The sequence below is a fragment of the Salmo salar genome, chromosome ssa10, assembly GCF_905237065.1.
Source record: "Salmo salar chromosome ssa10, Ssal_v3.1, whole genome shotgun sequence".
NCBI lineage: Eukaryota > Metazoa > Chordata > Actinopteri > Salmoniformes > Salmonidae > Salmo > Salmo salar.
Window position 1 is genome coordinate 119079087 of NC_059451.1, and position 23012 is coordinate 119102098.

Genomic DNA, 23012 nt, shown 5'->3' on the forward strand with positions numbered 1-23012 from the left:
GAGGACAGCATCACAGCCTCTAGTGGGAGGACAGTATCACAGGCTCTAGCGGGAGGACAGCATCACAGCCTCTAGCGGGAGGACAGTATCACATCCTCTAGCGGGAGGACAGCATCACAGCGGTCAACAAGAAGGCACACCAGCTGATGTACTATTTGCAGCAGCTGAAAAACCTCTAAATCTCCCAGTCAATCCTGATCCGGTTTTACGCATCATTCGTTGAGTCCATCTTCACCTCCTCCATCACTGTCTGGTTTGGGTCTGCGTGTGCCCGCTGCAAGTGCAGACTGCAGCGCATTGACCGGTCGGCAGACAGGGTCAATCGGCTGTCACCTGCCCTTCATCGAGGGCCCTTCACGATTCCAGGGCAAGGAAGCGTGCAGGAAAGATAATCTCTTTCCCTGCTTCTCTGTCAGTGTCCCAGTCCACATTGGGGGGTTTTCTGTTCATAAACACAATGATTAAAATGGGGCTTCCTCCTTCTCTCATAGTGTCCGGCCAAAAGGGATCAGCAGCACAACATGTGCTACTGGCTCTCTGTTTGATCTGCTATTGACTAGATCTCTCTCACGCTCTACAAATGGTCAGATCCATGAAATATTGACACAGCTGTTCAGAGAGTTTGAGAGTCTCTCTCCTCCCAAAAAGGCCACACTGGCTGTAAATTAATGATCCGGTGTAAGTAGCTACAGTACAGAAGGTCCTTTTCACACAACTAAGCCGAGCCAAACCAAGCTGTACTGGGCTGGCCTGGTTACGCATCCATCATAGTTACTGGAGCTGTGCTACAAAGGACAATGTAGAAAGAAGATATCAGAGCCAGTACCATACGAATGGGGACTGCACATCGGTCTGCCGTTGGCTCTAGAGTCAAGCTGTAACTGTGACCTGAAGCCCGTCCAGACAGATAGCTGCTCTCTTTTGTGTGGACATACATCATTATGCTGAGCACTACGATGACACATCTGTGTTATTCCTGATGTCTGTCTGCCCTCCCTCCGCTTTCCCTTTCAGTCCCTGACAGACAAAACCCTGGGTGGCGAGCAGTGAAAAATGCTGTGGCCAGACAGACATGGGGGAGTGGGGAGCGGTGTTTACACGTCCGCAGAGTGGAGGACCGGCATAGAGGTCATGAACTCTGTGCCCCCATCGAAGCGCTTGACTGACTTTTGCCATTGTCGAGTGTGTGTGTCTGTGTGTGCATGCATGTGTTACAAAGCTATGCTATAAACACAGAGACATGGCTAAACGGCAGCATCACAACACCAGGAAGAAATGTGAAGGTCACACCACAGGTGGCCGTAGACATGGCTGTTAATAGATTCAAGAAACCATGAACAAAATGCCTCTTCTGTACCACAAATTCACAGATTCCCTTTCGGTCTGTTGACTCAATACAACATGGGAAAAACACACCATAGCTGAGTGTTGTTATTCCATCCTTCAGGGAATCAAGGTTGTACAGACTGGGCGATTAGGGCCTAAAAATCACGTCTCTGTTTTTTTCAGACTTATGGGCGATTTACGATATACGTACTGCTCGTTTTTTAATTATTATTATTTTTTTTCTCTATATAAGCGTTGTTGTACAATTAAAGGTAAAATACACTGCATATATTATAATGAATTCAGGACGTGTGAAGTTATACCCAGGCTAAATATAAACCTTCCACAACCATCAGACCCACTAATCATTGTATTATTTTATCAAAATAGTTGAACCTGCTTTTTAGCAATAATCACTGATCTGGCTTTCAAGTCTGTTTATGAAATTTCCCTTTTAGTTACAAATTTAACCAGAACCATGCATAATGTATGGTTCTTTTAATGATTAGCCATTAGCCAGCTAATCTTTATATTTCAAGTTTAGCTAACAAGGATCTATCTGCTAGCTAACAAGGATCTATCTGCTAGCTAACGAGGATCTATCTGCTAGCTAACGAGGATCTATCTGCTAGCTAACGAGGATCTATCTGCTAGCTAACGAGGATCTATCTGCTAGCTAACGAGGCTCTATCTGCTAGCTAACAAGGATCTATCTGCTAGCTAACAAGGATCTATCTGCTAGCTAACGAGGATCTATCTGCTAGCTAACGAGGATCTATCTGCTAGCTAACAAGGATCTATCTGCTAGCTAACAAGGATCTATCTGCTAGCTAACAAGGATCTATCTGCTAGCTAACAAGGATCTATCTGCTAGCTAACGAGGATCTATCTGCTAGCTAACAAGGATCTATCTGCTAGCTAACAAGGATCTATCTGCTAGCTAACAAGGCTCTATCTGCTAGCTAACAAGGCTCTATCTGCTATCTAACAAGGATCTATCTGCTATCTAACAAGGTAGAACAGTTGAATTGTTATGAACCCACCCTTCTGTCCATCTCCAACTGTTTGAACAACATGCTAGCCTGTCCACTTTGTTCAGATGTTGAAATCAAGTGGCCTACCTTGTTGCACATATCTTATATAACTGTGTTTTATGCTTATTGGACAATTATAAAACACATACAGCGAGGATAACAGTCTGTGGCTAAAATGCTGCTAGTGGTACGTGGTGCCACAATGCTGCACATAACAAACTGAGTATTCATTTTCCTGAATAAATGTTCATTGATACTCATGTTTTAGTCGTGTCTGTTATTGCGAGCAATTTGAGGAGTTGAGACATAAAAAGGGTATCATTATTAAGGCTAACTTCTCCTCTATTACAGTATAATAATGTCTCCGTGGTGTCCATATGACCCATTCTATTGGACCAAACCTCAAATGCAAATAGTGAGTCTAAATCGCCTGTCAGAAAGGGACAATTGATCTTTCAACTTTGTCAGCATGAGTGGCAGGGGGAGTGGCTTGGTGTGTCTGTGGAAACAGAGAGGAAGAGACAAAGCGAGATGTTTCACTCACCAACATCTGTCCAAAATAAGCCCCATGTGTTTCTATTGATTTATTTTGGACCTATGCTTGTCACTTGCCTTCCCGCCTTTGGGACAACAACTCCCATTGATAGGGTGGAGACATGAGCATCTTGTCATGATATACACATCTCTGGTGTAAACGGGAAGGTGCACACAGCACAGAAGGAGCGAAGGAAATGACAACAAGAGGACATAAAAACGCTCATAAAATAAAACAATTATAAAAAATACATTTGATATACTTGCAATACAGGCATTTGGAATATCACGCAAAAACATATCTCTGTTTGGTGTTCGGGTACACGGACATCACTCACCTCTGTAGTAGTACAGACACATATCAGACAGCACAAACCACCTCTTCTTCCATAGCTTCATCCCCGTGCTGTCCTGAAACAACAACAGAAACAGACAGTCACAAACTATGTCTTTATGAGGACATAAACCCCCAAAATATTTCACAATGTTGTTGTAACCCTGAACTAGCTCTTCTTTTAACAAGTAGTCAAACGCTTGATTAAATAGTTGAATATATGGAATGGCTGTGGATCCCCAAGGAAAGGGTTGAGAAACTACCCCACCTTCTGTAGACACTAACTTTATTGATGCTGGTTAGCAACGAATATAAAAAGACAAAGGTCTTCAATGTTGAGATTTTCAGATTTTTTTCTCGTTCTAAAGGCTAGAAGCCAGGATCACCAGACAGTCATCTGCTGTTCAGAGGGACGTATGATTTAGTTCATGGTACAAGATGAAGAAGACAAATAAAGACTGTTGTACACTCCAGATGTGATTACAAGGAAAACACCGTTCCCGTAAGACAGGGAGCATTGTATTGTATTGTTCTGTATTGTTCACAGACACACCAGTGGAGGCTGCTGAGGGGACGACAGCTCATTATAATGGCTGGAACGGAGCAAACGGAATGGCATCAAACAAATGGAAACCATGGAAACCATGTGTCTGATGTGTTTGATACCATTCCACATATTCTGCTCCAGCCATTATCACGAGCCTGTCCTACCCAATTAAGATGCCACCAACCTCCTGTAATACACAAACACAGTTATGAAAAATAAATTGTAACTGAGTGGGTGTGGAAGGAGAGAGAATGGGGAGGAAGAGGGGGTGAAGGAGGGGAGAAGGGGTGAGGGCGGGAGGGGAGGGGTGAGCGAGGGAGGGAAGGAAGGGAGAGGAAGTGAGTGGGGTGAGGGAGGGGAGAGTAAGTGAATGGGGTGAGGGAGAGGGGATGGAGGAGGAAGAGGGAGGTGAAGGAGGGGAACAGGGTGAGGGAGAGGAAGAGGGAGGTGAGGGAGGGGAATGTGGTGAGGGAGAGGAAGCGGGAGGTGAGGGAAGGGAATGGGGTGAGGGAGAGGAAGGTGAGGGAGGTGAAATGGGGTGAGGGAGAAGAAGAGGGAGGTGAGGGAAAGGAAGGGGGAGGGGAACAGGGTGAGGGAGAGGGAGGGGAACGGGTTGCGGGTGAGGGAGAGAAACGGGTTGTGGGAGAGGAACGGGGTGGGGGAGAGGAAGAGGGATGTGAGGGAGGGGAACGGGGTGGGGGGAGAGGAAGGGGGTGAGGGAGAGGAACGGGGTGAGGGAGAGGAAGGGGTGAGGGAGGGGAACGGGGTGGGGGAGATGAACGGGGTGGGGGAGAGGAACGGGGTGAGGGAGAGGAAGAGGGTGGGGGAGAGGAACGGGGTGAGGGAGAGGAAGAGGGAGGTGAGGGAGAGGAAGAGGGAGGTGAGGGAGGGGCGGGGTAGGGGAGAGGAAGGGGGTGAGGGAGAGGAAGAGTGAGGTGAGGGAGGGGAACGGGGTGTGGGAGAGGTTTATTGGTATACTAGGATCCCCATTAGCTTTTGCCGAAGCAGCAGCTACTCTTCCTGTGGTCCACAAAACACACAACATGACAAGCATCTAAACACTGATAGACACACATTTAAAATACAACTACATACAAACAATACAAAAATAACAACAAATAATGTGTGTATCAGTGTTAGTGTGTCTGTGTGTATCAGTGTTAGTGTGTCTGTGTGTATCAGTGTTAGTGTGTCTGTGTGTATCAGTGTTAGTGTGTCTGTGTGTATCAGTGTTAGTGTGTCTGTGTGCATGTCCCCTCACAGTCCCTCAGTCCCATGACACGTTTAATTTATTTATTTTTGGTAATTCTCCTCTTCGCTTGAGTAATTGGAGATTGGAAGGGATATCCACGTGATCATGGCTCTGTATAATACCGTGCACTGCTGTGCATTTGTTTTGGACTTGGGGATTGTGAAGAGACCCCTGGTGGCATGTCTATGTATGGTTGTCTGAGCTGAATGTTATTTGATTGTGTAGACTTCTCTTAATAAAACCTAGGAGTGAAGGAGAGGACAAGGACGGCCTCGGTTCTGTTCTCTCTATTGGAAAACTGAGTGATATTCTCCTTCTTTAAACTCTAAATTCCTTAATGTAGGATTCCAGAACTAGAATCTAGGACTACATTCTGTAACCAGCACGGACACAGAGTGATTTTAACCACACTCATGCCCGTTCTTAAAGCCATTTAGTTTAAGAGGAAAGTCCTCAGCCATAAAAAAAGTTTCTTTATCTCTACACTTGCCTCTGGGGTGTGATTGGTTGGTTCTGGTGACATTACACTACAAAACATATCACACATACGCCCCCAGTACATTTGAACATATACAGTCCTGGTGGTATATGTATTTGAACATGACAGTATTGAGATGTATTTGTTCCAGTAATACAATCCACCACCATCCCAGCTCCCCTGTGACATTCCTTCCCAGAATGTCTTGCCGGTGCTTTGAATATGTTCATGGACGAGGTACCATTCTATTCTCAAACCGTCATGTTTGTCGGACAGATCACACACTGCTAGTAATACAGCATGGGCTGGGCATCCCAAATGACACACTATTCCCTATATAGTGCACTACTTTTGGTACTGAGTCAATGTGTGGGTTAGTCGAGGTAATTGAGGTAATATGAACAGTGCCTTCGGGAAGTATTCAGGCCCCTTGACTTTTTCTCCATTTTGTTAGGTGACAGCCTTATTTTAAAATGTATTACATTGTTTTTTCCCTCTCATCAATTTGCACACAATACCAATGAAGAAGCAAAAACTGGATTTCAGACATTTTTGCTCATTTATAAAAAAATTTAAAAAAATTACGGAAATATCACATTTACTCAGTACTTTGTTGAAGCACCTTTGGCAGCAATTACAGCCTCGAGTCTTCTTGGGTATGACGCTACAAGCTTGGCAGATTTAAGGAGTTTCTCCCATTTCTTCTCTGCAGATCCTCTCCAGCTCTGTCAGGTTGGATGGGGAGCGTTGCTACACAGCTATTTTCAGGTCTCTCTACAGATGTTCGATCAGGTTGGATTTTGATTTGATTTTGGGTTCAAGACACTCCTGCATTCTCTTGGCTGTGTGATTAGGGTCGCTGTCCTGTTGGAAGGTGAACCTTCGCCCCCAGTCTGAGGTTCTGAGCACACTGGAGAGAGTTTTCATCAAGGATCTCTCTGTACTTTGCTCCGTTTATCTTTGCCTAGATCTTGTCTCGTCTCTCAGTCCCTGCCGCTGAAAAACATCCCCACAGCATGATTTTTTTATTTTTTTCTGTTTTATTTAACCTTTATTTAACTAGGCAAGTTAAGGAAAAATTCTTATTTACAATGACGGCCTACCAAAAGGAAAAAGGCCTCCTGCGGGGACAGGGGCCTGGGAATATATACATATTTTTTAAATACAACATAAATATAGGACAAAACACACATCACAACAAGAGAGACAACACAACACTACATAAAGAGAGACCTAAGACAACAACATAGCAAGGCAGCAACACATGAAAACACAGCATGGTAGCAACACAACATGGTAGCAGCAGAAAACAGGGTACAAACATTATTGGGCACAGACAACAGCACAAAGGGCAAGAAGGTAGAGACAACCATCACGCAAAGCAGCCACAAGTAAGTGTCAGTAAGAGTGTCCATGATTGAGTCTTTGAATGAAGAGATTGAGATAAAACTGTCTAGTTTGAGTGTTTGTTGCAGCTCGTTCCAATCGCTAGCTGCAGCGAACTGAAAAGAGGAGCGACCCAGGGATGTGTGTGCTTTGGGGACCTTTAACAGAATGTGACTGGCAGAACGGGTGTTGTATGTGGAGGAAGAGGGCTGCAGTAGATATCTCAGGTAGGGGGGAGTGAGGCCTAAGAGAGTTTTATAAATAAGCATCAACCAGTGGGTCTTGCGACGGGTATACAGAGATGACCAGTTTACAGAGGAGTAGAGAGTGCAGTGATGTGTCCTATAAGGAGCATTGGTGGCAAGTCTGATGGCCGAATGGTAAAGAACATCTAGCCACTCGAGAGCACCCTTACCTGCCGATCTATAAATTATGTTTCCATAATCTAGCATGGGTAGGATGGTCATCTGAATCAGGGTTAGTTTGGCAGCTGGGGTGAAAGAGGAGCGATTACAATAGAGGAAACCAAGTCTAGATTTAAAGTTAGCCTGCAGCTTTGATATGTGCTGAGAGAAGGACAGTGTACCGTCTAGCCATACTCCCAAGTACTTGTATGAGGTGACTACCTCAAGCTCTAAACCCTCAGAGGTAGTAATCACACCTGTGGGGAGAGGGGCATTCTTCTTACCAAACAACATGACCTTTGTTTTGGAGGTGTTCAGAACAAGGTTAAGGGTAGAGAAAGCTTGTTGGACACTAAGAAAGCTTTGTTGTAGAGCATTTAACACAACATCCGAGGAGGGGCCAGCTGAGTATAAGACTGTATCATCTGCATATAAATGGATGAGAGAGCTTCCTACTGCCCGAGCTATGTTGTTGATGTAAATTGAGAAGAGCGTGGGGCCTAGGATTGAGCATTGGGGTACTCCCTTGGTGACAGGCAGTGGCTGAGAAAGCAGATTTTCTGACTTTATACACTGCACTCTTTGAGAGAGGTAGTTAGCAAACCAGGCCAAAGACCCCTCAGAGACACGAATACTCCTTAGACGACACAAAAGAACGGAATGGTCTACCGTATCAAAAGCTTTGGCCAAGGCAATAAAAATAGCAGCACAATTTCGCTTAGAATCAAGGGCAATGGCGACATCATTTAGAACCTTTAAGGTTGCAGTGACACATCCATAACCTGAGCGGACACCAGATTCCAAACCAGAGAGAATACTACAGACATCAAGAAAGCCAGTCAGTTGATTATTGACAAGTTTTCCCAACACTTTTGATAAACAGGACAAAATAGGCCTATAACAGTTAGGATCAGCTTGATCTCCCCCTTTAAATAAAGGAAAAACTGTGGCTGCCTTCCAAGCACTGGGAATGCTGCCACCACCATGCTTCACCATAGGGATGGTGCCAGGTTTCCTCCAGAAGTGATGCTTGGCATTCAGGCCAAAGAGTTCAATCTTGGTTTCATCAGACAAGAGAATCTTGTTTCTCAAGGTCTGAGAGTTCTTTAGGTGCCTTTTGGCAAACTCCAAGCGGGCTGTCATGTGCCTTTTACTGAGGAGTGGCTTCTGTGTGGACACTCTACCATAAAGGCCTGATTGGTGGAGTACTACAGAGATGGTTGTCCTTCTGGAAGGTTCTCCCATCTCCACAGAGGAACTCTAGAGCTGTCAGAGTCACCTCCCTGACCAAGGCCCTTCTCCCCCGATTGCACAGTTTGGCCGGGCGGCCAGCTCTAGGAAGAGTCTTAGTGGTTCCAAACTAGTTCCATTTAAGAATGATGGAGGCCAATGTGTTCTTGGAGACCTTCGATGAGGCAGAAATGTTTTGTTACCCTTCCCCAGATCTGTGCCGCAACACAATCCTGTCTCGAAGCTCTAAGGACAATTCCTTCAACCTCATGGCTTTGGTTTTTGCTCTGACATGCACTGTCAACTGTGGGACCATACATAGACAGTTGTGAGCCTTTTCAAATCTTGTCCAATCAATTAAATTGAGCACAGCTGTACTCCAATCAAGTTGTAGAAACATCTCAAGGATGATCAATGGAAACAGGATGCTCCTAAGCTCAATTATAAGTCTCATAGCAAAGGTTCTGAATACATATGTACATTATTTAAAAAAATATATAATTGCAAACATTAATGGGGTATTTATGGGATAAAGCTGTAATGTAACAAAAATCAAGGGGTCTGAATACTTTCCGAAGGCGCTGTATATATAGGTAGGGGTAAAGTGACTATGCATAGATAATAAACAGAGAATAGCAGCACCATAACAAATGGGGGTCAATGCCAATAGTCCAGGTGGCCATTTGATGAACTGTTCAGCAGCCTTATGGCTTGGGGATAGAAGCTGTTCAGGAGCTTTTTCATATCTCTGTCTCCCTTACTCATAAACTGATGGACTGTAGCGACTCTACCGTTACATAAAGCCCTCCACATACACTCACCTGTTTGTAAAGCCAGTTACTCTTAACGACCAGGGCATTGGGGTTTCTCCGTATCGAGTTGGATCTCTTCCCAAAGTTGTGAATTTTTTTGGAGGACCTTGATGGCTGAAAGTGAGTAAGAGGGCATATGACGATACACTCACACTGCTGTTCAACTACTTTACATCATTAAAGTGTGTCCCTTCGTGTGTGTGTGTGTGTGTGTGTGTGAGACTCACTCGGGCTGCGGGGCTACTTTGGTGTGTAGCGTAGTCCGAGCTGTCTGTGTAGTTGGAGGCCTCACTACTCATGGTGCTGAGAGGACGCTCCTTCTCATTCGGTGGCGCTTTGGGGGCAGACCTAGACACCAGGAAATAAAAAGTGGTCGAAAATGAGCAAACAAATGGGCTCAAATGATTCCTTATTCTACATGTTAGAGAGGCATGTTTGTTCTACATAACATACTTCAATCTAAGCAAAACCAGCTACTGTCTTTCCTGAGAACTTTCTGGAAGCCTCTCAGAGTCACTCATTCCTGGCCTACATCCCTGCTGAATAAAACTGCTGGAGCTCAATTTGTCAGCCTGACTTCAGCAACCCATTTACAGTTGTTACAGACAGACAGACAGACAGACAGACAGACAGACAGACAGACAGACAGACAGACAGACAGACAGACAGACAGACAGACAGACAGACAGACAGACAGACAGATGTAGTGTTCAGTGACATGGACAGGGTGATTGTCTTGTGATTCATAGGGGTCATGTTGAGATCTCATTATAGCTGAGATTCTACTGTAGACAGACTGCCTGCCGGCCTGGGCGGTCTAGATATACTGTAGTCATTCTACACTGTTAAGTGCAGTCAATTTGACTAATAAAAACAAAGTGGGTCTTGCTGAAAGGCTGCAAAGTTTTTCAAAGTAAAGTTTAAAGAAAAAGGGATCGATGCCCATTTCGATATATACCCGTAGGATAGATGGGACACCGTGCAAGGTTTTGGTCCCATAGGCATCAAGTCAAAATCAAACTAAATCGTATTAGTCACGTTCACAGTTTACTGCAGGTATAAAAGATGCAGTAGATTGCTTGTGTGGTAGCACCCTCAACATTAAGAGTACTATAATCAATATCCATAATAATGAGTCAAATTAATAATTACACGTAATAGAAGAGGTAATATGCATAGTAACAACCTGGTATGTACACAATAGGATATCCTGAACAGATGATGACCAATAGGATATACAGTATAGATGATGACCAATAGGATATACAGAATAGATAATGACCAATAGGATATACAGAATAGATAATGACCAATAGGATATTCAGAATAGATAATGACCAATAGGATATACAGTATAGATAACGACCAATAGGATATTCCGTATAGATAATGACCAATAGGATATACAGAATATATAATGGCCAATAGGATATACAGTATAGATAATGACCAATAGGATATACAGAATAGATAATGACCAATAGGATATACAGTATAGATAATGACCAATAGGATATACAGTATAGATAATGACCAATAGGATATACAGTATAGATAATGACCAATAGGATATACAGTATAGATAATGACCAATAGGATGTACAGTATAGATAATGAACATAGAGATGTTCTGTCCTAGCCTACATTCTGTAGCTATGGTACAATGTTGTGGTGTTCAGGGAATGACACTATGAAGAGACTAAAGCTAAAATATAGCAGAGGAAAACTGTCATCTCTTGGATATATTGGGTTTCGGTTTCAGGTCAGTGAACAAGGTCAGAACCCCTGGTTCCAACAGCACTCTGGCCGTCTACAGTACAACACCCCAACAGTCCAATCCATATCTGCACATATTACTACCACCCAATACATCCACCTTTTGTTCCCGCCATCCATCCACCAACACATCTCTCCATTTATCTATCCATGAAGCTTTTTTTTTAACCTTTATTTAACTAGGCAGGTCAGTTAAGAACAAATTATTTAATGACCCTTCATGACCCTTCAATGCCAACCTCAGATTCTGAGTAGTAGTTTGCATGCTTTAGCTCAACAGAACAAGGGTAGGTAGGTAGGACAACAGGTAGGTAGGTAGGTAGGTAGGTAGGTAGGTAGGTAGGTAGGTAGGTAGGTAGGTAGGTAGGTAGGTAGGTAGGTAGGTAGGTAGGTAGGTAGGTAGGTAGGTAGGTAGGTAGGTAGGTAGGTGGGTAGGTAGGTAGGTAGGTAGGTAGGTAGGTAGGTAGGTAGGTAGGTAGGTAGGTGGGTAGGTAGGTCGGGTGGGTCGGGTCGGTCGGGTGGGTCGGGCAGGCAGGTAGGTAGGTCAGGTCGGTCGGTCGGGTGGGTCAGGTCGGGCAGGCAGGTAGGTAGGTAGGTAGGTGGGTAGGTAGGTAGGTAGGTGGGCAGGTAGGTAGGTAGGTGGGTAGGTAGGTAGGTAGGTAGGTGGGACAACAGGTAGGTAGGTAGGTAGGTGGGACAACAGGTAGGTAGGTGGGTAGGTAGGTAGGTAGGTGGGTGGGTGGGTAGGTAGGTAGGTAGGTAGGTAGGCAGGTAGGTAGGTAGGTAGGTAGGTAGGTAGGTAGGTAGGTAGGTAGGTAGGTAGGTAGGTAGGTAGGTAGGTAGGTAGGTAGGTAGGTAGGTAGGTAGGTAGGTAGGTAGGTAGGTAGGTAGGTAGGTAGGTAGGTAGGTAGGTAGGTAGGTAGGTAGGACACAACAAGAGGTTTACACCAACATACAATACCGGAAGGTTCATACTGTAGATGCCAAGCTGGCTCCAGATCTATTTGTGCTCCTACTGCATTGTCGTTGTCATGCCAAACATGACTGTATGATTTAGCAAGACGATACACATAGATCTAGTGGGGTCTCTATAACATATAGCTCATCAGCAGGCAACAGAGACATGATTACTGGTCATTCTAGTGCAGAACAGAGGACACTGACAGGAAACAGAGACATGATTACTGGTCATTCTAGTGCAGAACAGAGGACACTGACAGTGAACAGAGACATGATTACTGGTCATTCTAGTGCAGAACAGAGACATGATTACTGGTCATTCTAGTGCAGAACAGAGGACACTGACAGGAAACAGAGACATGATTACTGGTCATTCTAGTGCAGAACAGAGGACACTGACAGTGAACAGAGACATGATTACTGGTCATTCTAGTGCAGAACAGAGGACACTGACAGGAAACAGAGACATGATTACTGGTCATTCTAGTGCAGAACAGAGACATGATTACTGGTCATTCTGGTGCAGAACAGAGGACACTGACAGGAAACAGAGACATGATTACTGGTCATTCTGGTGCAGAACAGAGGACACTGACAGTGAACAGAGACATGATTACTGGTCATTCTAGTGCAGAACAGAGGACACTGACAGGAAACAGAGACATGATTACTGGTCATTCTGGTGCAGAACAGAGACATGATTACTGGTCATTCTGGTGCAGAACAGAGACATGATTACTGGTCATTCTAGTGCAGAACAGAGGACACTGACAGGGAAGGCAGGTCTGATGCAGCACACTAACCCACACATGGAATGACAGGGAAGCGGGAAGGAAAACAAGACAGAATAAAAGACAAGAGCACTTTTTTAAGACGGTCTGCCGTTACCTTTCTTTAGAAGGAAACCTGAGAGGTTGGATAGAAACGGAAGAGATGTCAAATGCATTCGCTGCAACAGCTTAAGATAGTCCTAGATAGCTGTTGTATGTAGGAGGAAAGGGAGGAGCACGGATCCCATTACAACGCAAAAGATATGTGACTGTTGCCTTTAAAAACAGTGAGATTCTTCCAAGTCTCCTGTATGGGGGACAAGGTGATACATTCCTGTAGACGCTGAGCAGCAGAGCAGAAACGAAAGCTCTCTCAAGCTGACACACTTCCCTTCTTCCATCTTTCTCTCCTCTTTTTCTACTCGCTCCCTTCCATCTCTCTTATTCACTTTTTTTCACCACTCAGTCGCCCCCGGTGACAAGCTAAGGCTTCGTCTCAAATGGCACCCTATGCCCTATATAGTGCACTTCTTTTGACCAGGGCCCTATAGAACCCTATTCTCTACATAGTGTACTACTTTAGACCAGGGCCCTATAGAACCCTATTCCCTATATAGTGCACTAACTTTGAACAGGGCCCAATAAGAAATATTCTCTGAGTATATAAGGAACATGGTGCCTTTTGGGACTAACCCTAGGCTAAATCCTGCCTGAAAAGTAATCAATGGTGTGTCGGTGGTGTGTGTGTGTGTGTGTGTGTGTGTGTGTGTGTGTGAAGGAGTGTGCTGGGGGGGGGGTGGAGAAATGGCCCTGTCTATTAAAAGTGATGAATCAACATTGCTGTATTTGATGCTCTATTTAGCCAGTAGCCCATTTCCGGCCCTGAGCTGTGTGTGTGTGTGTGTGTGTGTGTGTGTGTGTGTGTAGTGTGTGTGTGTGTGGTGTGTGAATGTATGTGGGAGGGATGGGGGCTTTGTTGCTAATTAACCCGGGCGCTGATAATCACTCTACTGGATCTGAAATTAAAATGCTGTGAACGAACGCGTCAAATTGCCTGCTGCTGCTGTCGCATGAGGGCTGACGCTATGGCTGGCTGCAGGCAGAAATGAACACCAGAGGAACCACACACACAGAAATATGTGGTGACGACATATTTCAGCTCACACTGCAGAGTGAAAACCAGTTAGCACAAGTTGAAAATACTTCCAAGGAAAAGGAGAGACAATTAAAACTGGAGTCTGTATTAAAAATATGTATTAGTGGTCACAAATGGGGCCCTTGATGAATTCTATAGTGATGGATGTTAGTCAGGCTGGTAGGGAACAGGGCTGGGTTGTTGATGATGTGGAGGGACCGTCAGGCTGGTGGGGAACAGGGCTGGGTTGTTGATGATGTGGAGGGACCGTCAGGCTGGTGGGGAACAGGGCTGGGTTGTTGATGATGTGGAGGGACCGTCAGGCTGGTGGGGAACAGGGCTGGGTTGTTGATGATGTGGAGGGACCGTCAGGCTGGTGGGGAACAGGGCTGGGTTGTTGATGTGGAGGGACCGTCAGGCTGGTGGGGAACAGGGCTGGGTTGTTGATGATGTGGAGGGACCGTCAGGCTGGTGGGGAACAGGGCTGGGTTGTTGATGATGTGGAGGGACCGTCAGGCTGGTGGGGAACAGGGCTGGGTTGTTGATGATGTGGAGGGACCGTCAGGCTGGTGGGGAACAGGGCTGGGTTGTTGATGATGTGGAGGGACCGTCAGGCTGGTGGGGAACAGGGCTGGGTTGTTGATGATGTGGAGGGACCGTCAGGCTGGTGGGGAACAGGGCTGGGTTGTTGATGATGTGGAGGGACCGTCAGGCTGGTGGGGAACAGGGCTGGGTTGTTGATGATGTGGAGGGACCGTCAGGCTGGTGGGGAACAGGGCTGGGTTGTTGATGATGTGGAGGGACCGTCAGGCTGGTGGGGAACAGGGCTGGGTTGTTGATGATGTGGAGGGACTGTCAGGCTGGTGGGGAACAGGGCTGGGTTGTTGATGATGTGGAGGGACCGTCAGGCTGGTGGGGAACAGGGCTGGGTTGTTGATGATGTGGAGGGACTGTCAGGCTGGTGGGGAACAGGGCTGGGTTGTTGATGATGTGGAGGGACCGTCAGGCTGGTGGGAAACAGGGCTGGGTTGTTGATGATGTGGAGGGACTGTCAGGCTGGTGGGAAACAGGGCTGGGTTGTTGATGATGTGGAGGGACTGTCAGGCTGGTGGGAAACAGGGCTGGGTTGTTGATGATGTGGAGGGACCGTCAGGCTGGTGGGGAACAGGGCTGGGTTGTTGATGATGTGGAGGACCGTCAGGCTGGTGGGGAACAGGGCTGGGTTGTTGATGATGTGGAGGGACCGTCAGGCTGGTGGGGAACAGGGCTGGGTTGTTGATGATGTGGAGGGACCGTCAGGCTGGTGGGGAACAGGGCTGGGTTGTTGATGATGTGGAGGGACCGTCAGGCTGGTGGGAAACAGGGCTGGGTTGTTGATGATGTGGAGGGACCGTCAGGCTGGTGGGGAACAGGGCTGGGTTGTTGATGTGGAGGGACCGTCAGGCTGGTGGGGAACAGGGCTGGGTTGTTGATGATGTGGAGGGACTGTCAGGCTGGTAGGGAACAGGGCTGGGTTGTTGATGATGTGGAGGGACCGTCAGGCTGGTGGGGAACAGGGCTGGGTTGTTGATGATGTGGAGGGACCGTGTGTAGTGCCTATAAGAGGATTAGCCTAGCTGTGGCTAACACTGGGCTGGGTTGTTGATGATGTGGAGGGACCGTGTGTAGTGCCTATAAGAGGATTAGCGTAGCTGTGGCTAACACTGGGCTGGGTTGTTGATGATGTGGAGGGACCGTGTGTAGTGCCTATAAGAGGATTAGCCTAGCTGTGGCTAACACTGGGCTGGGTTGTTGACGATGTGGAGGGACCGTGTGTAGTGTACTATAAGAGGATTAGCCTAGCTGTGGCTAACACTGGGCTCTGTGATCCTATGTTGTTTTTTTACTCTGGGGAGGACAATGTAAATTTGCTTAAAGAAATAACTATTGATAAAAAACTACGTATTTCGGTACATGCCTTCACCAGGCTGCCGGGTTTCTGTGGAACCACGCCCACACACCCTGGGAGACCACGCCCACGCACCCTGGGAGACCCCGCCCACGCACCCTGGGAGACCACGCCCACGCACCCTGGGAGACCACGCCCACGCACCCTGGGAGACCACGCCCACGCACCCTGGGAGACCCCGCCCACGCACCCTGGGAGACCACGCCCACGCACCCTGGGAGACCACGCCCACGCACCCTGGGAGACCACGCCCACGCACCCTGGGAGACCACGCCCACACACCATGGGAGACCACGCCCACACACCATGGGAGACCCCGCCCACACACCATGGGAGACCCCGCCCACGCACCCTGGGAGACCCCGCCCACACACCATGGGAGACCACGCCCACACACCATGGGAGACCTCGCCCACACACCATGGGAGACCCCGCCCACACACCATGGGAAACCCCCCCCACACACCCTGGGAAACCACTAATTTCATCCATCTCTCGTCTGTCACGACAATCTGGCAACTCAACTAGTTCTGGCAACTCCTCTAGGTCTGGGAACTCCTCTAGGTCTGGCAACTCCTCTAGGTCTGGCAACTCCTCTAGGTCTGGCAACTCCTCTAGGTCTGGCAACTCCTCTAGGTCTGGCAACTCCTCTAGGTCTGGCAACTCCTCTAGGTCTGGCAACTCCTCTAGGTCTGGGAACTCCTCTAGGTCTGGGAACTCCTCTAGGTCTGGCAACTCCTCTAGGTCTGACAACTCCTCTAGGTCTGGCAACTCCTCTAGGTCTGGTAACTCCTCTAGGTCTGGGAACTCAACTAGTTCTGGCAACTCCTCTAGGTCTGACAACTCCTCTAGGTCTGGCAACTCCTCTAGGTCTGGCAACTCCTCTAGGTCTGGCAACTCCTCTAGGTCTGGCAACTCCTCTAGGTCTGGCAACTCCTCTAGGTCTGGTAACTCCTCTAGGTCTGGCAACTCAACTAGTTCTGGCAACTCCTCTAGGTCTGGTAACTCCTCTAGGTCTGGCAACTCCTCTAGGTCTGACAACTCCTCTAGGTCTGACAACTCCTCTAGGTCTGGTAACTCCTCTAGGTCTGGCAACTCCTCTAGGTCTGGGAACTCCTCTAGGTCTGGGAACTCCTCTAGGTCTGGCAACTCCTCTAGGTGTGGGAACTCCTCTAGGTGTGGGAACTCCTCTAGGTCTGGGAACTCCTCTAGGTCTGACAACTCCTCTAGGTCTGACAACTCCTCTAGGTCTGGTAACTCCTCTAGGTCTGGGAACTCCTCTAGGTCTGGGAACTCCTCTAGGTCTGACAACTCCTCTAGGTCTGGTAACTCCTCTAGGTCTGGCAACTCCTCTAGGTCTGGGAACTCCTCTAGGTCTGGTAACTCCTCTAGGTCTGGCAACTCCTCTAAATCTGGGAACTCCTCTAGGTCTGGTAACTCCTCTAGGTCTGGCAACTCCTCTAGGTCTGGCAACTCCTCTAGGTCTGACAACTCCTCTAGGTCTGGTAACTCCTCTAGGTCTGACAACTCCTCTAGGTCTGGCAACTCTAGGTCTGACAACTCCTCTAGGTCTGACAACTCCTCTAGGTCTGACAACTCCTCTAGGTCTGGCAACTCCTCTAGGTCTGGTAACTCCTCTAGGTCTGGTAACTCCTCTAGGTCTGGCAACTCCTCTAGGTCTGGGAAGTCCTCTAGGTGTGGGAACTCCTCTAGGTGTGGGAACTCCTCTAGGTCTGGGAACTCCTCTAGGTCTGGTAACTCCTCTAGGTCTGGTAACTCCTCTAGGTCTGGGAACTCCTCTAGGTCTGGGAACTCCTCTAGGTCTGACAACTCCTCTAGGTCTGGGAACTCCTCTAGGTCTGGGAACTCCTCTAGGTCTGGTAACTCCTCTAGGTCTGGGAACTCCTCTAGGTCTGGGAACTCCTCTAGGTCTGACAACTCCTCTAGGTCTGGTAACTCCTCTAGGTCTGGTAACTCCTCTACGTCTGACAACTCCTCTAGGTCTGACAACTCCTCTAGGTCTGGCAACTCCTCTAGGTCTGGCAACTCCTCTAGGTCTGGTAACTCCTCTAGGTCTGGTAACTCCTCTAGGTCTGGCAACTCCTCTAGGTCTGGGAAGTCCTCTAGGTCTGGCAACTCCTCTAGGTCTGACAACTCCTCTAGGTCTGGGAACTCCTCTAGGTGTGGGAACTCCTCTAGGTCTGGTAACTCCTCTACGTCTGACAACTCCTCTAGGTCTGGTAACTCCTCTAGGTCTGGCAACTCCTCTAGGTCTGGGAACTCCTCTAGGTGTGGGAACTCCTCTAGGTCTGGTAACTCCTCTAGGTCTGGCAACTCCTCTAGGTCTGGGAAGTCCTCTAGGTCTGGCAACTCCTCTAGGTCTGACAACTCCTCTAGGTCTGACAACTCCTCTAGGTCTGGCAACTCCTCTAGGTCTGACAACATGCTACAATAGATATTAGAAGGAGCAGCATATCCTACTGTCCTGTAAGGCACACTGCTTTACTTCGTCACACCTATTGTGTATCTCAGAGACTATATATTGAATTTTTTGGACTAGAGGAGTATAAAGGAGCATAGCAGCGAGACACATTTTCACTCCTTATCATGAACACTGTTATTCCAGTACTGTTAGAGCTCTGCTACAGACAGTTGGTGTATATGTTTTAATGCCAGGGCTGTTGGGCTGTACTCAGTGCAGCTGGATTATCACACACTATTTAGTTCAGTTCTTTGCACCCCATCATTGTGAGGTATTGTTTGTTTTATGACACTTCTTTTGGAGCTCTGTTTTTCACGTAATTTATCCTCCCTTGTATGATAGTTTTTGCCTGCCTCACTAACGACGCCTTTTTCCTACTCCCTGCCTGTACTTTAGCCTATCGGATTTCCTGTTATCAACCTATTGCCTGGTCTCCTGGACGACGTTACTAGCCATGTCCCTGCCTGTACTGTTGCCTTTTTGGACCTCCTGTGTATCACCTTCTGCCTGTCCCTGGACCCAGCTACCTGCCTCCTACTGTGTATGACCTTCTGCCTGCCCCTGGACCCAGCTACCTGCCTCCTCCTGTGTATGACCTTCTGCCTGCCCCTGGACCCAGCTACCTGCCTCCTCCTGTGTATGACCTTCTGCCTGCCCCTGGACCCAGCTACCTGCCTCCTCCTGTGGTCCTTTACAAATAAACACCTGCTGCGCCCAGAACGTGAAACCAGCTCTCTGTCTCCCATCGTGTTCATTACATGAACCAAGTATTACTTCTCGCTGCCTTCATGTAGAGGGAGGAGTATGTGTGTGCTCACCCAAAAAATACTCCAGGCAGCACCAACAAAGCCCCTGTATTAACTCTGCACAAACTGACAGTCCGGGATGGGCAGATAGCCCCCACGCTTGGCCCCTTAGTGTTGTGTGTGTGTGCCTTTCTGAATGCACAGGTGGTGTGTGTGTGTGTGTGTGTGTGTGTGTGTGTGTGTGTGTGTGTGTGTGTGTGTGCGTGTGTGTGTTGAGGGATTACCCCGCCAGCGAAGCATATCAGGGAGGCAACGGAACTGACTGGCTGAGAATGCAATTTAAAACAACCACAACAGCATGTCTCATTAAAAAGGGGGAGACTGTGAAAAGGGGGAGACTGTGAAAAGGGGGAGACTGTGGAAAGGGGGAGACTGTGAAAAGGGGGAGACTGTGAAAAGGGGGAGACTGTGAAAAGGGGGAGACTGTGGAAAGGGGGAGACTGTGAAAAGGGGGAGACTGTGAAAAGGGGGGAGACTGTGGAAAGGGGGAGACTGTGGAAAGGGGGAGACTGTGGAAAGGGGGAGACTGTGGAAAGGGGGAATGAGAGCTGCTTTAGTTCAGGAGAATTTTGTTCTGACTTTGCTTCAAGCTCATCATCTCACAACAAAACAGCAACGAAACCAGGGCCCGTGTTCACAAACAGTCTTAGAGTGCTGATGGGATATAGGGTCAGTTTTGCTTCATCACAATGAAAAAGAATATTTGGACAAGGGGACTTGATCCTAAATACAGACCCTCCCACGGCAGGCAAGCAAAACACATATGCGTGCATACACACAAATAGGTTACTACAGTACTTTCCACAATCAAAGAGTATGCACTTGCTCAATAGGCAGGTGATAGAACCTGGGTTAAGTCTTACCTGTGCAGCCTGTGGTATGTCCAGAATGGAAAGGGCATTAAAACACCAGACATTCTTCAAGTGTTACCATGGTCATGCAGTTGGACACATTGTTAGCACAGATGTATGACAAAACGCCTGAGTTAACTTCTCTAATATTAGGATGTGTAATATTATGTGTCACATTCTGAGACTTCAAAAACGATGTGGACCAATTAAAACTGCCCGACCACCTGGAAGATCGTCTTGTTCTTCTGGTGAAATGTAGCATTGGCTGGAGAAGAAGCCGTTTGCTAAGAGATTAACCTAGTTAACTAAACTACAGTAAACAGAGGAGCGACTGGCAAGGCATTGCAAGGCTTTGTACACCATTTAGGTTATGCATTAGTTGAAATGATTTCACTATTCAAAGATAATTACATTACATTTTAGACATAGGCCTATATTTATTTCTTCTCATAAATGAACATTCTCCCAAGTAATCGAGTACCAACGTCTGGAATGACCGTGCTCTATGTTAGACAATATCCCATTGGCTTTTAATATTGGGGACTTTTGTTTGGGCATTAGAGCGGGGCGATAGGGGCAAAAATCCATATCACGATAAATTGACTGAATTATCATGATAACGATACATTTATAACATTAATTTGCAACACAACAACTGTTACTTTTTTCTTTATATGACCCTTAAACCTATTACTACTTCTTTAGAAGTTGTCCCATCAACAATCACCTATATTAGCAAAAGTATTTCATTTTAAACTTCACCTTTCTCTCGTAGGCACCTATAGGTTATTTATTGTAATGAACGATATCAGCAAAATGTCCACAATAAGTTTTCTCCTTTTCATTATGGCTTTCTCTTGTCCCTCTACAGCAAACAGATTGTGCGCAATATGTTCGGGAAAAATCGATTCGCCCAAAAAAAAGAAAAAGAAATAAATCACAGTATCGAATCGCAATACATATAGAATTGTGATTTCAATACATATAGAATTGTGATTTCAATACATATAGAATTGTGATTTCAATACATATAGAATTGTGATTTCAATACATATAGAATTGTGATTTCAATACATATAGAATTGTGATTTCAATACATATAGAATTGTGATTTCAATACATATAGAATTGTGATTTCAATACATATAGAATTGTGATTTCAATACATATTGGTATCAGGAACTCCGTATCGTGATAATATAGAATGGTGAGGTCCCTGGCACTTCCCAGGCCTAGATAGGATCTTGTCTGTTAGTAGTTTTGTTTGAACACATCATATGGTCCAGACTCCAAACAACAACATACACTGTACAGTACTAGCAGGACATCAGGCAAAACGGTTTACAGTTAGTAAAACAACACAGAACAACATAAACAGAGGAATGTAACAGTGCTTTACACAAAAGTGCTTTTACATAACAGTTACTTTAGAGTAACACATAAGCATCCATTTGAACCTAACGTTACATTACCTTCTAAACATTGGGCGAACCACTTTTCCACAATTCAAGCTACAAAACACAAGGGGAAAAATGTTTAATCAATGACGATACCATTAAGCCTATAAGAGATTGCCTAGAGCAGGGATGGGCAACGCCAGTCCTCGGCAACAGTTGGGCGTGCGACAGTTGGACTTGCAATTTCATACCTTAATGTGCATAAAAACCAGGGGTTGGAACCAAAATTGTTTTCCAATAGTTTCGTTCTGAACAGAACCATTATTTTCTTTAGTTCCGTTCCACTGTTCCGACCAGCAAAATAAAGTTATGAACATGGTTCCAACTAAAAAAAAGTACTAATTTCTATCGTTCCTTTCTGGTTTTTTTAAACCTCTGAAATTATGTTTCTTTTACATTTAGCTCAACATTAAATGACTTCACCAATCAGGCAGCTCGGATAGAGCAGCTCGTTATGGAGGGGGCAAGCTATAGCTCAGTGCTATAGCTCAGTGTTGTAGCTCAGTGTTGTAGCTCAGTGCTATAGCTCAGTGCTGTAGCTCTGTGTTGTAGCTCAGTGTTGTAGCTCAGTGTTGTAGCTCAGTGTTGTAGCTCAGTGCTGTAGCTTAGTGCTGTAGCTCAGTGTTGTAGCTCAGTGCTGTAGCTCAGTGTTGTAGCTCAGTGTTGTAGCTCAGTGCTATAGCTCAGTGTTGTAGCTCAGTGCTATAGCTCAGTGTTGTAGCTCAGTGCTATAGCTCAGTGTTGTAGCTCAGTGCTATAGCTCAGTGTTGTAGCTCAGTGCTCAGTGCTGTAGCTCAGTGCTGTAGCTCAGTGTTGTAGCTCAGTGTTGTAGCTCAGTGCTGTAGCTCAGTGCTGTAGCTCAGTGTTGTAGCTCAGTGCTGTAGCTCAGTGCTGTAGCTCAGTGCTCAGTGCTATAGCTCAGTGTTGTAGCTCAGTGTTGTAGCTCCGTGCTATAGCTCAGTGCTATAGCTCAGTGCTGTAGCTCAGTGTTGTAGCTCAGTGTTGTAGCTCAGTGTTGTAGCTCAGTGTTGTAGCTCAGTGTTGTAGCTCAGTGCTGTAGCTCAGTGCTGTAGCTCAGTGCTGTAGCTCAGTGTTGTAGCTCAGTGTTGTAGCTCAGTGTTGTAGCTCAGTGTTGTAGCTCAGTGCTATAGCTCAGTGTTGTAGCTCAGTGCTCAGTGCTGTAGCTCCGTGCTGTAGCTCAGTGTTGTAGCTCAGTGTTGTAGCTCAGTGCTACAGCTCGGTGAGTTGTTTACGCTGCGTGATGGAAAGACCAGTCTCGAGCGCGAGATGAAATTGAAATTTTGCGGGTGGGGCGATCGAGGGAGAGTGGAAGAGGAAGCTTGGCTTGAAGTGCTGGGTATCTTCTGACAACATGCATTATCTGAATTGCGCCCACAGATTTATACCAACTAAGGAGCGGCTTCAATGGAGGAACTTTAAAAGTCTTTGAACATCAGAATTGGCTTAACGTTGGACCAGAGAAGCTAGCT

General features: G+C 46.6%; 1 protein-coding gene across 20 annotated transcripts in view; it reads right to left on the reverse strand.

The window, feature by feature from the left end:
* The window catches only part of LOC106561741 (pleckstrin homology domain-containing family A member 5), a 248718-nt gene that overhangs the window by 95029 nt on the left and 130677 nt on the right, over positions 1 to 23012 (reverse strand). For 12 of the 20 annotated variants that reach the window (XM_045688504.1, XM_045688506.1, XM_045688510.1 and 9 more), the window contains 5 exons: positions 21538 to 21576; positions 12962 to 12979; positions 9565 to 9685; positions 9347 to 9451; positions 3233 to 3305 (listed from right to left, as the gene is read on the reverse strand). In XM_045688504.1, the coding sequence (XP_045544460.1) occupies positions 3233 to 3305; positions 9347 to 9451; positions 9565 to 9685; positions 12962 to 12979; positions 21538 to 21576 (356 nt within the window). The remainder of the gene's footprint in view (positions 1 to 3232; positions 3306 to 9346; positions 9452 to 9564; positions 9686 to 12961; positions 12980 to 21537; positions 21577 to 23012) is intronic. The other 8 variants (XM_045688508.1, XM_045688525.1, XM_045688518.1 and 5 more) reach the window with 4 other exon arrangements.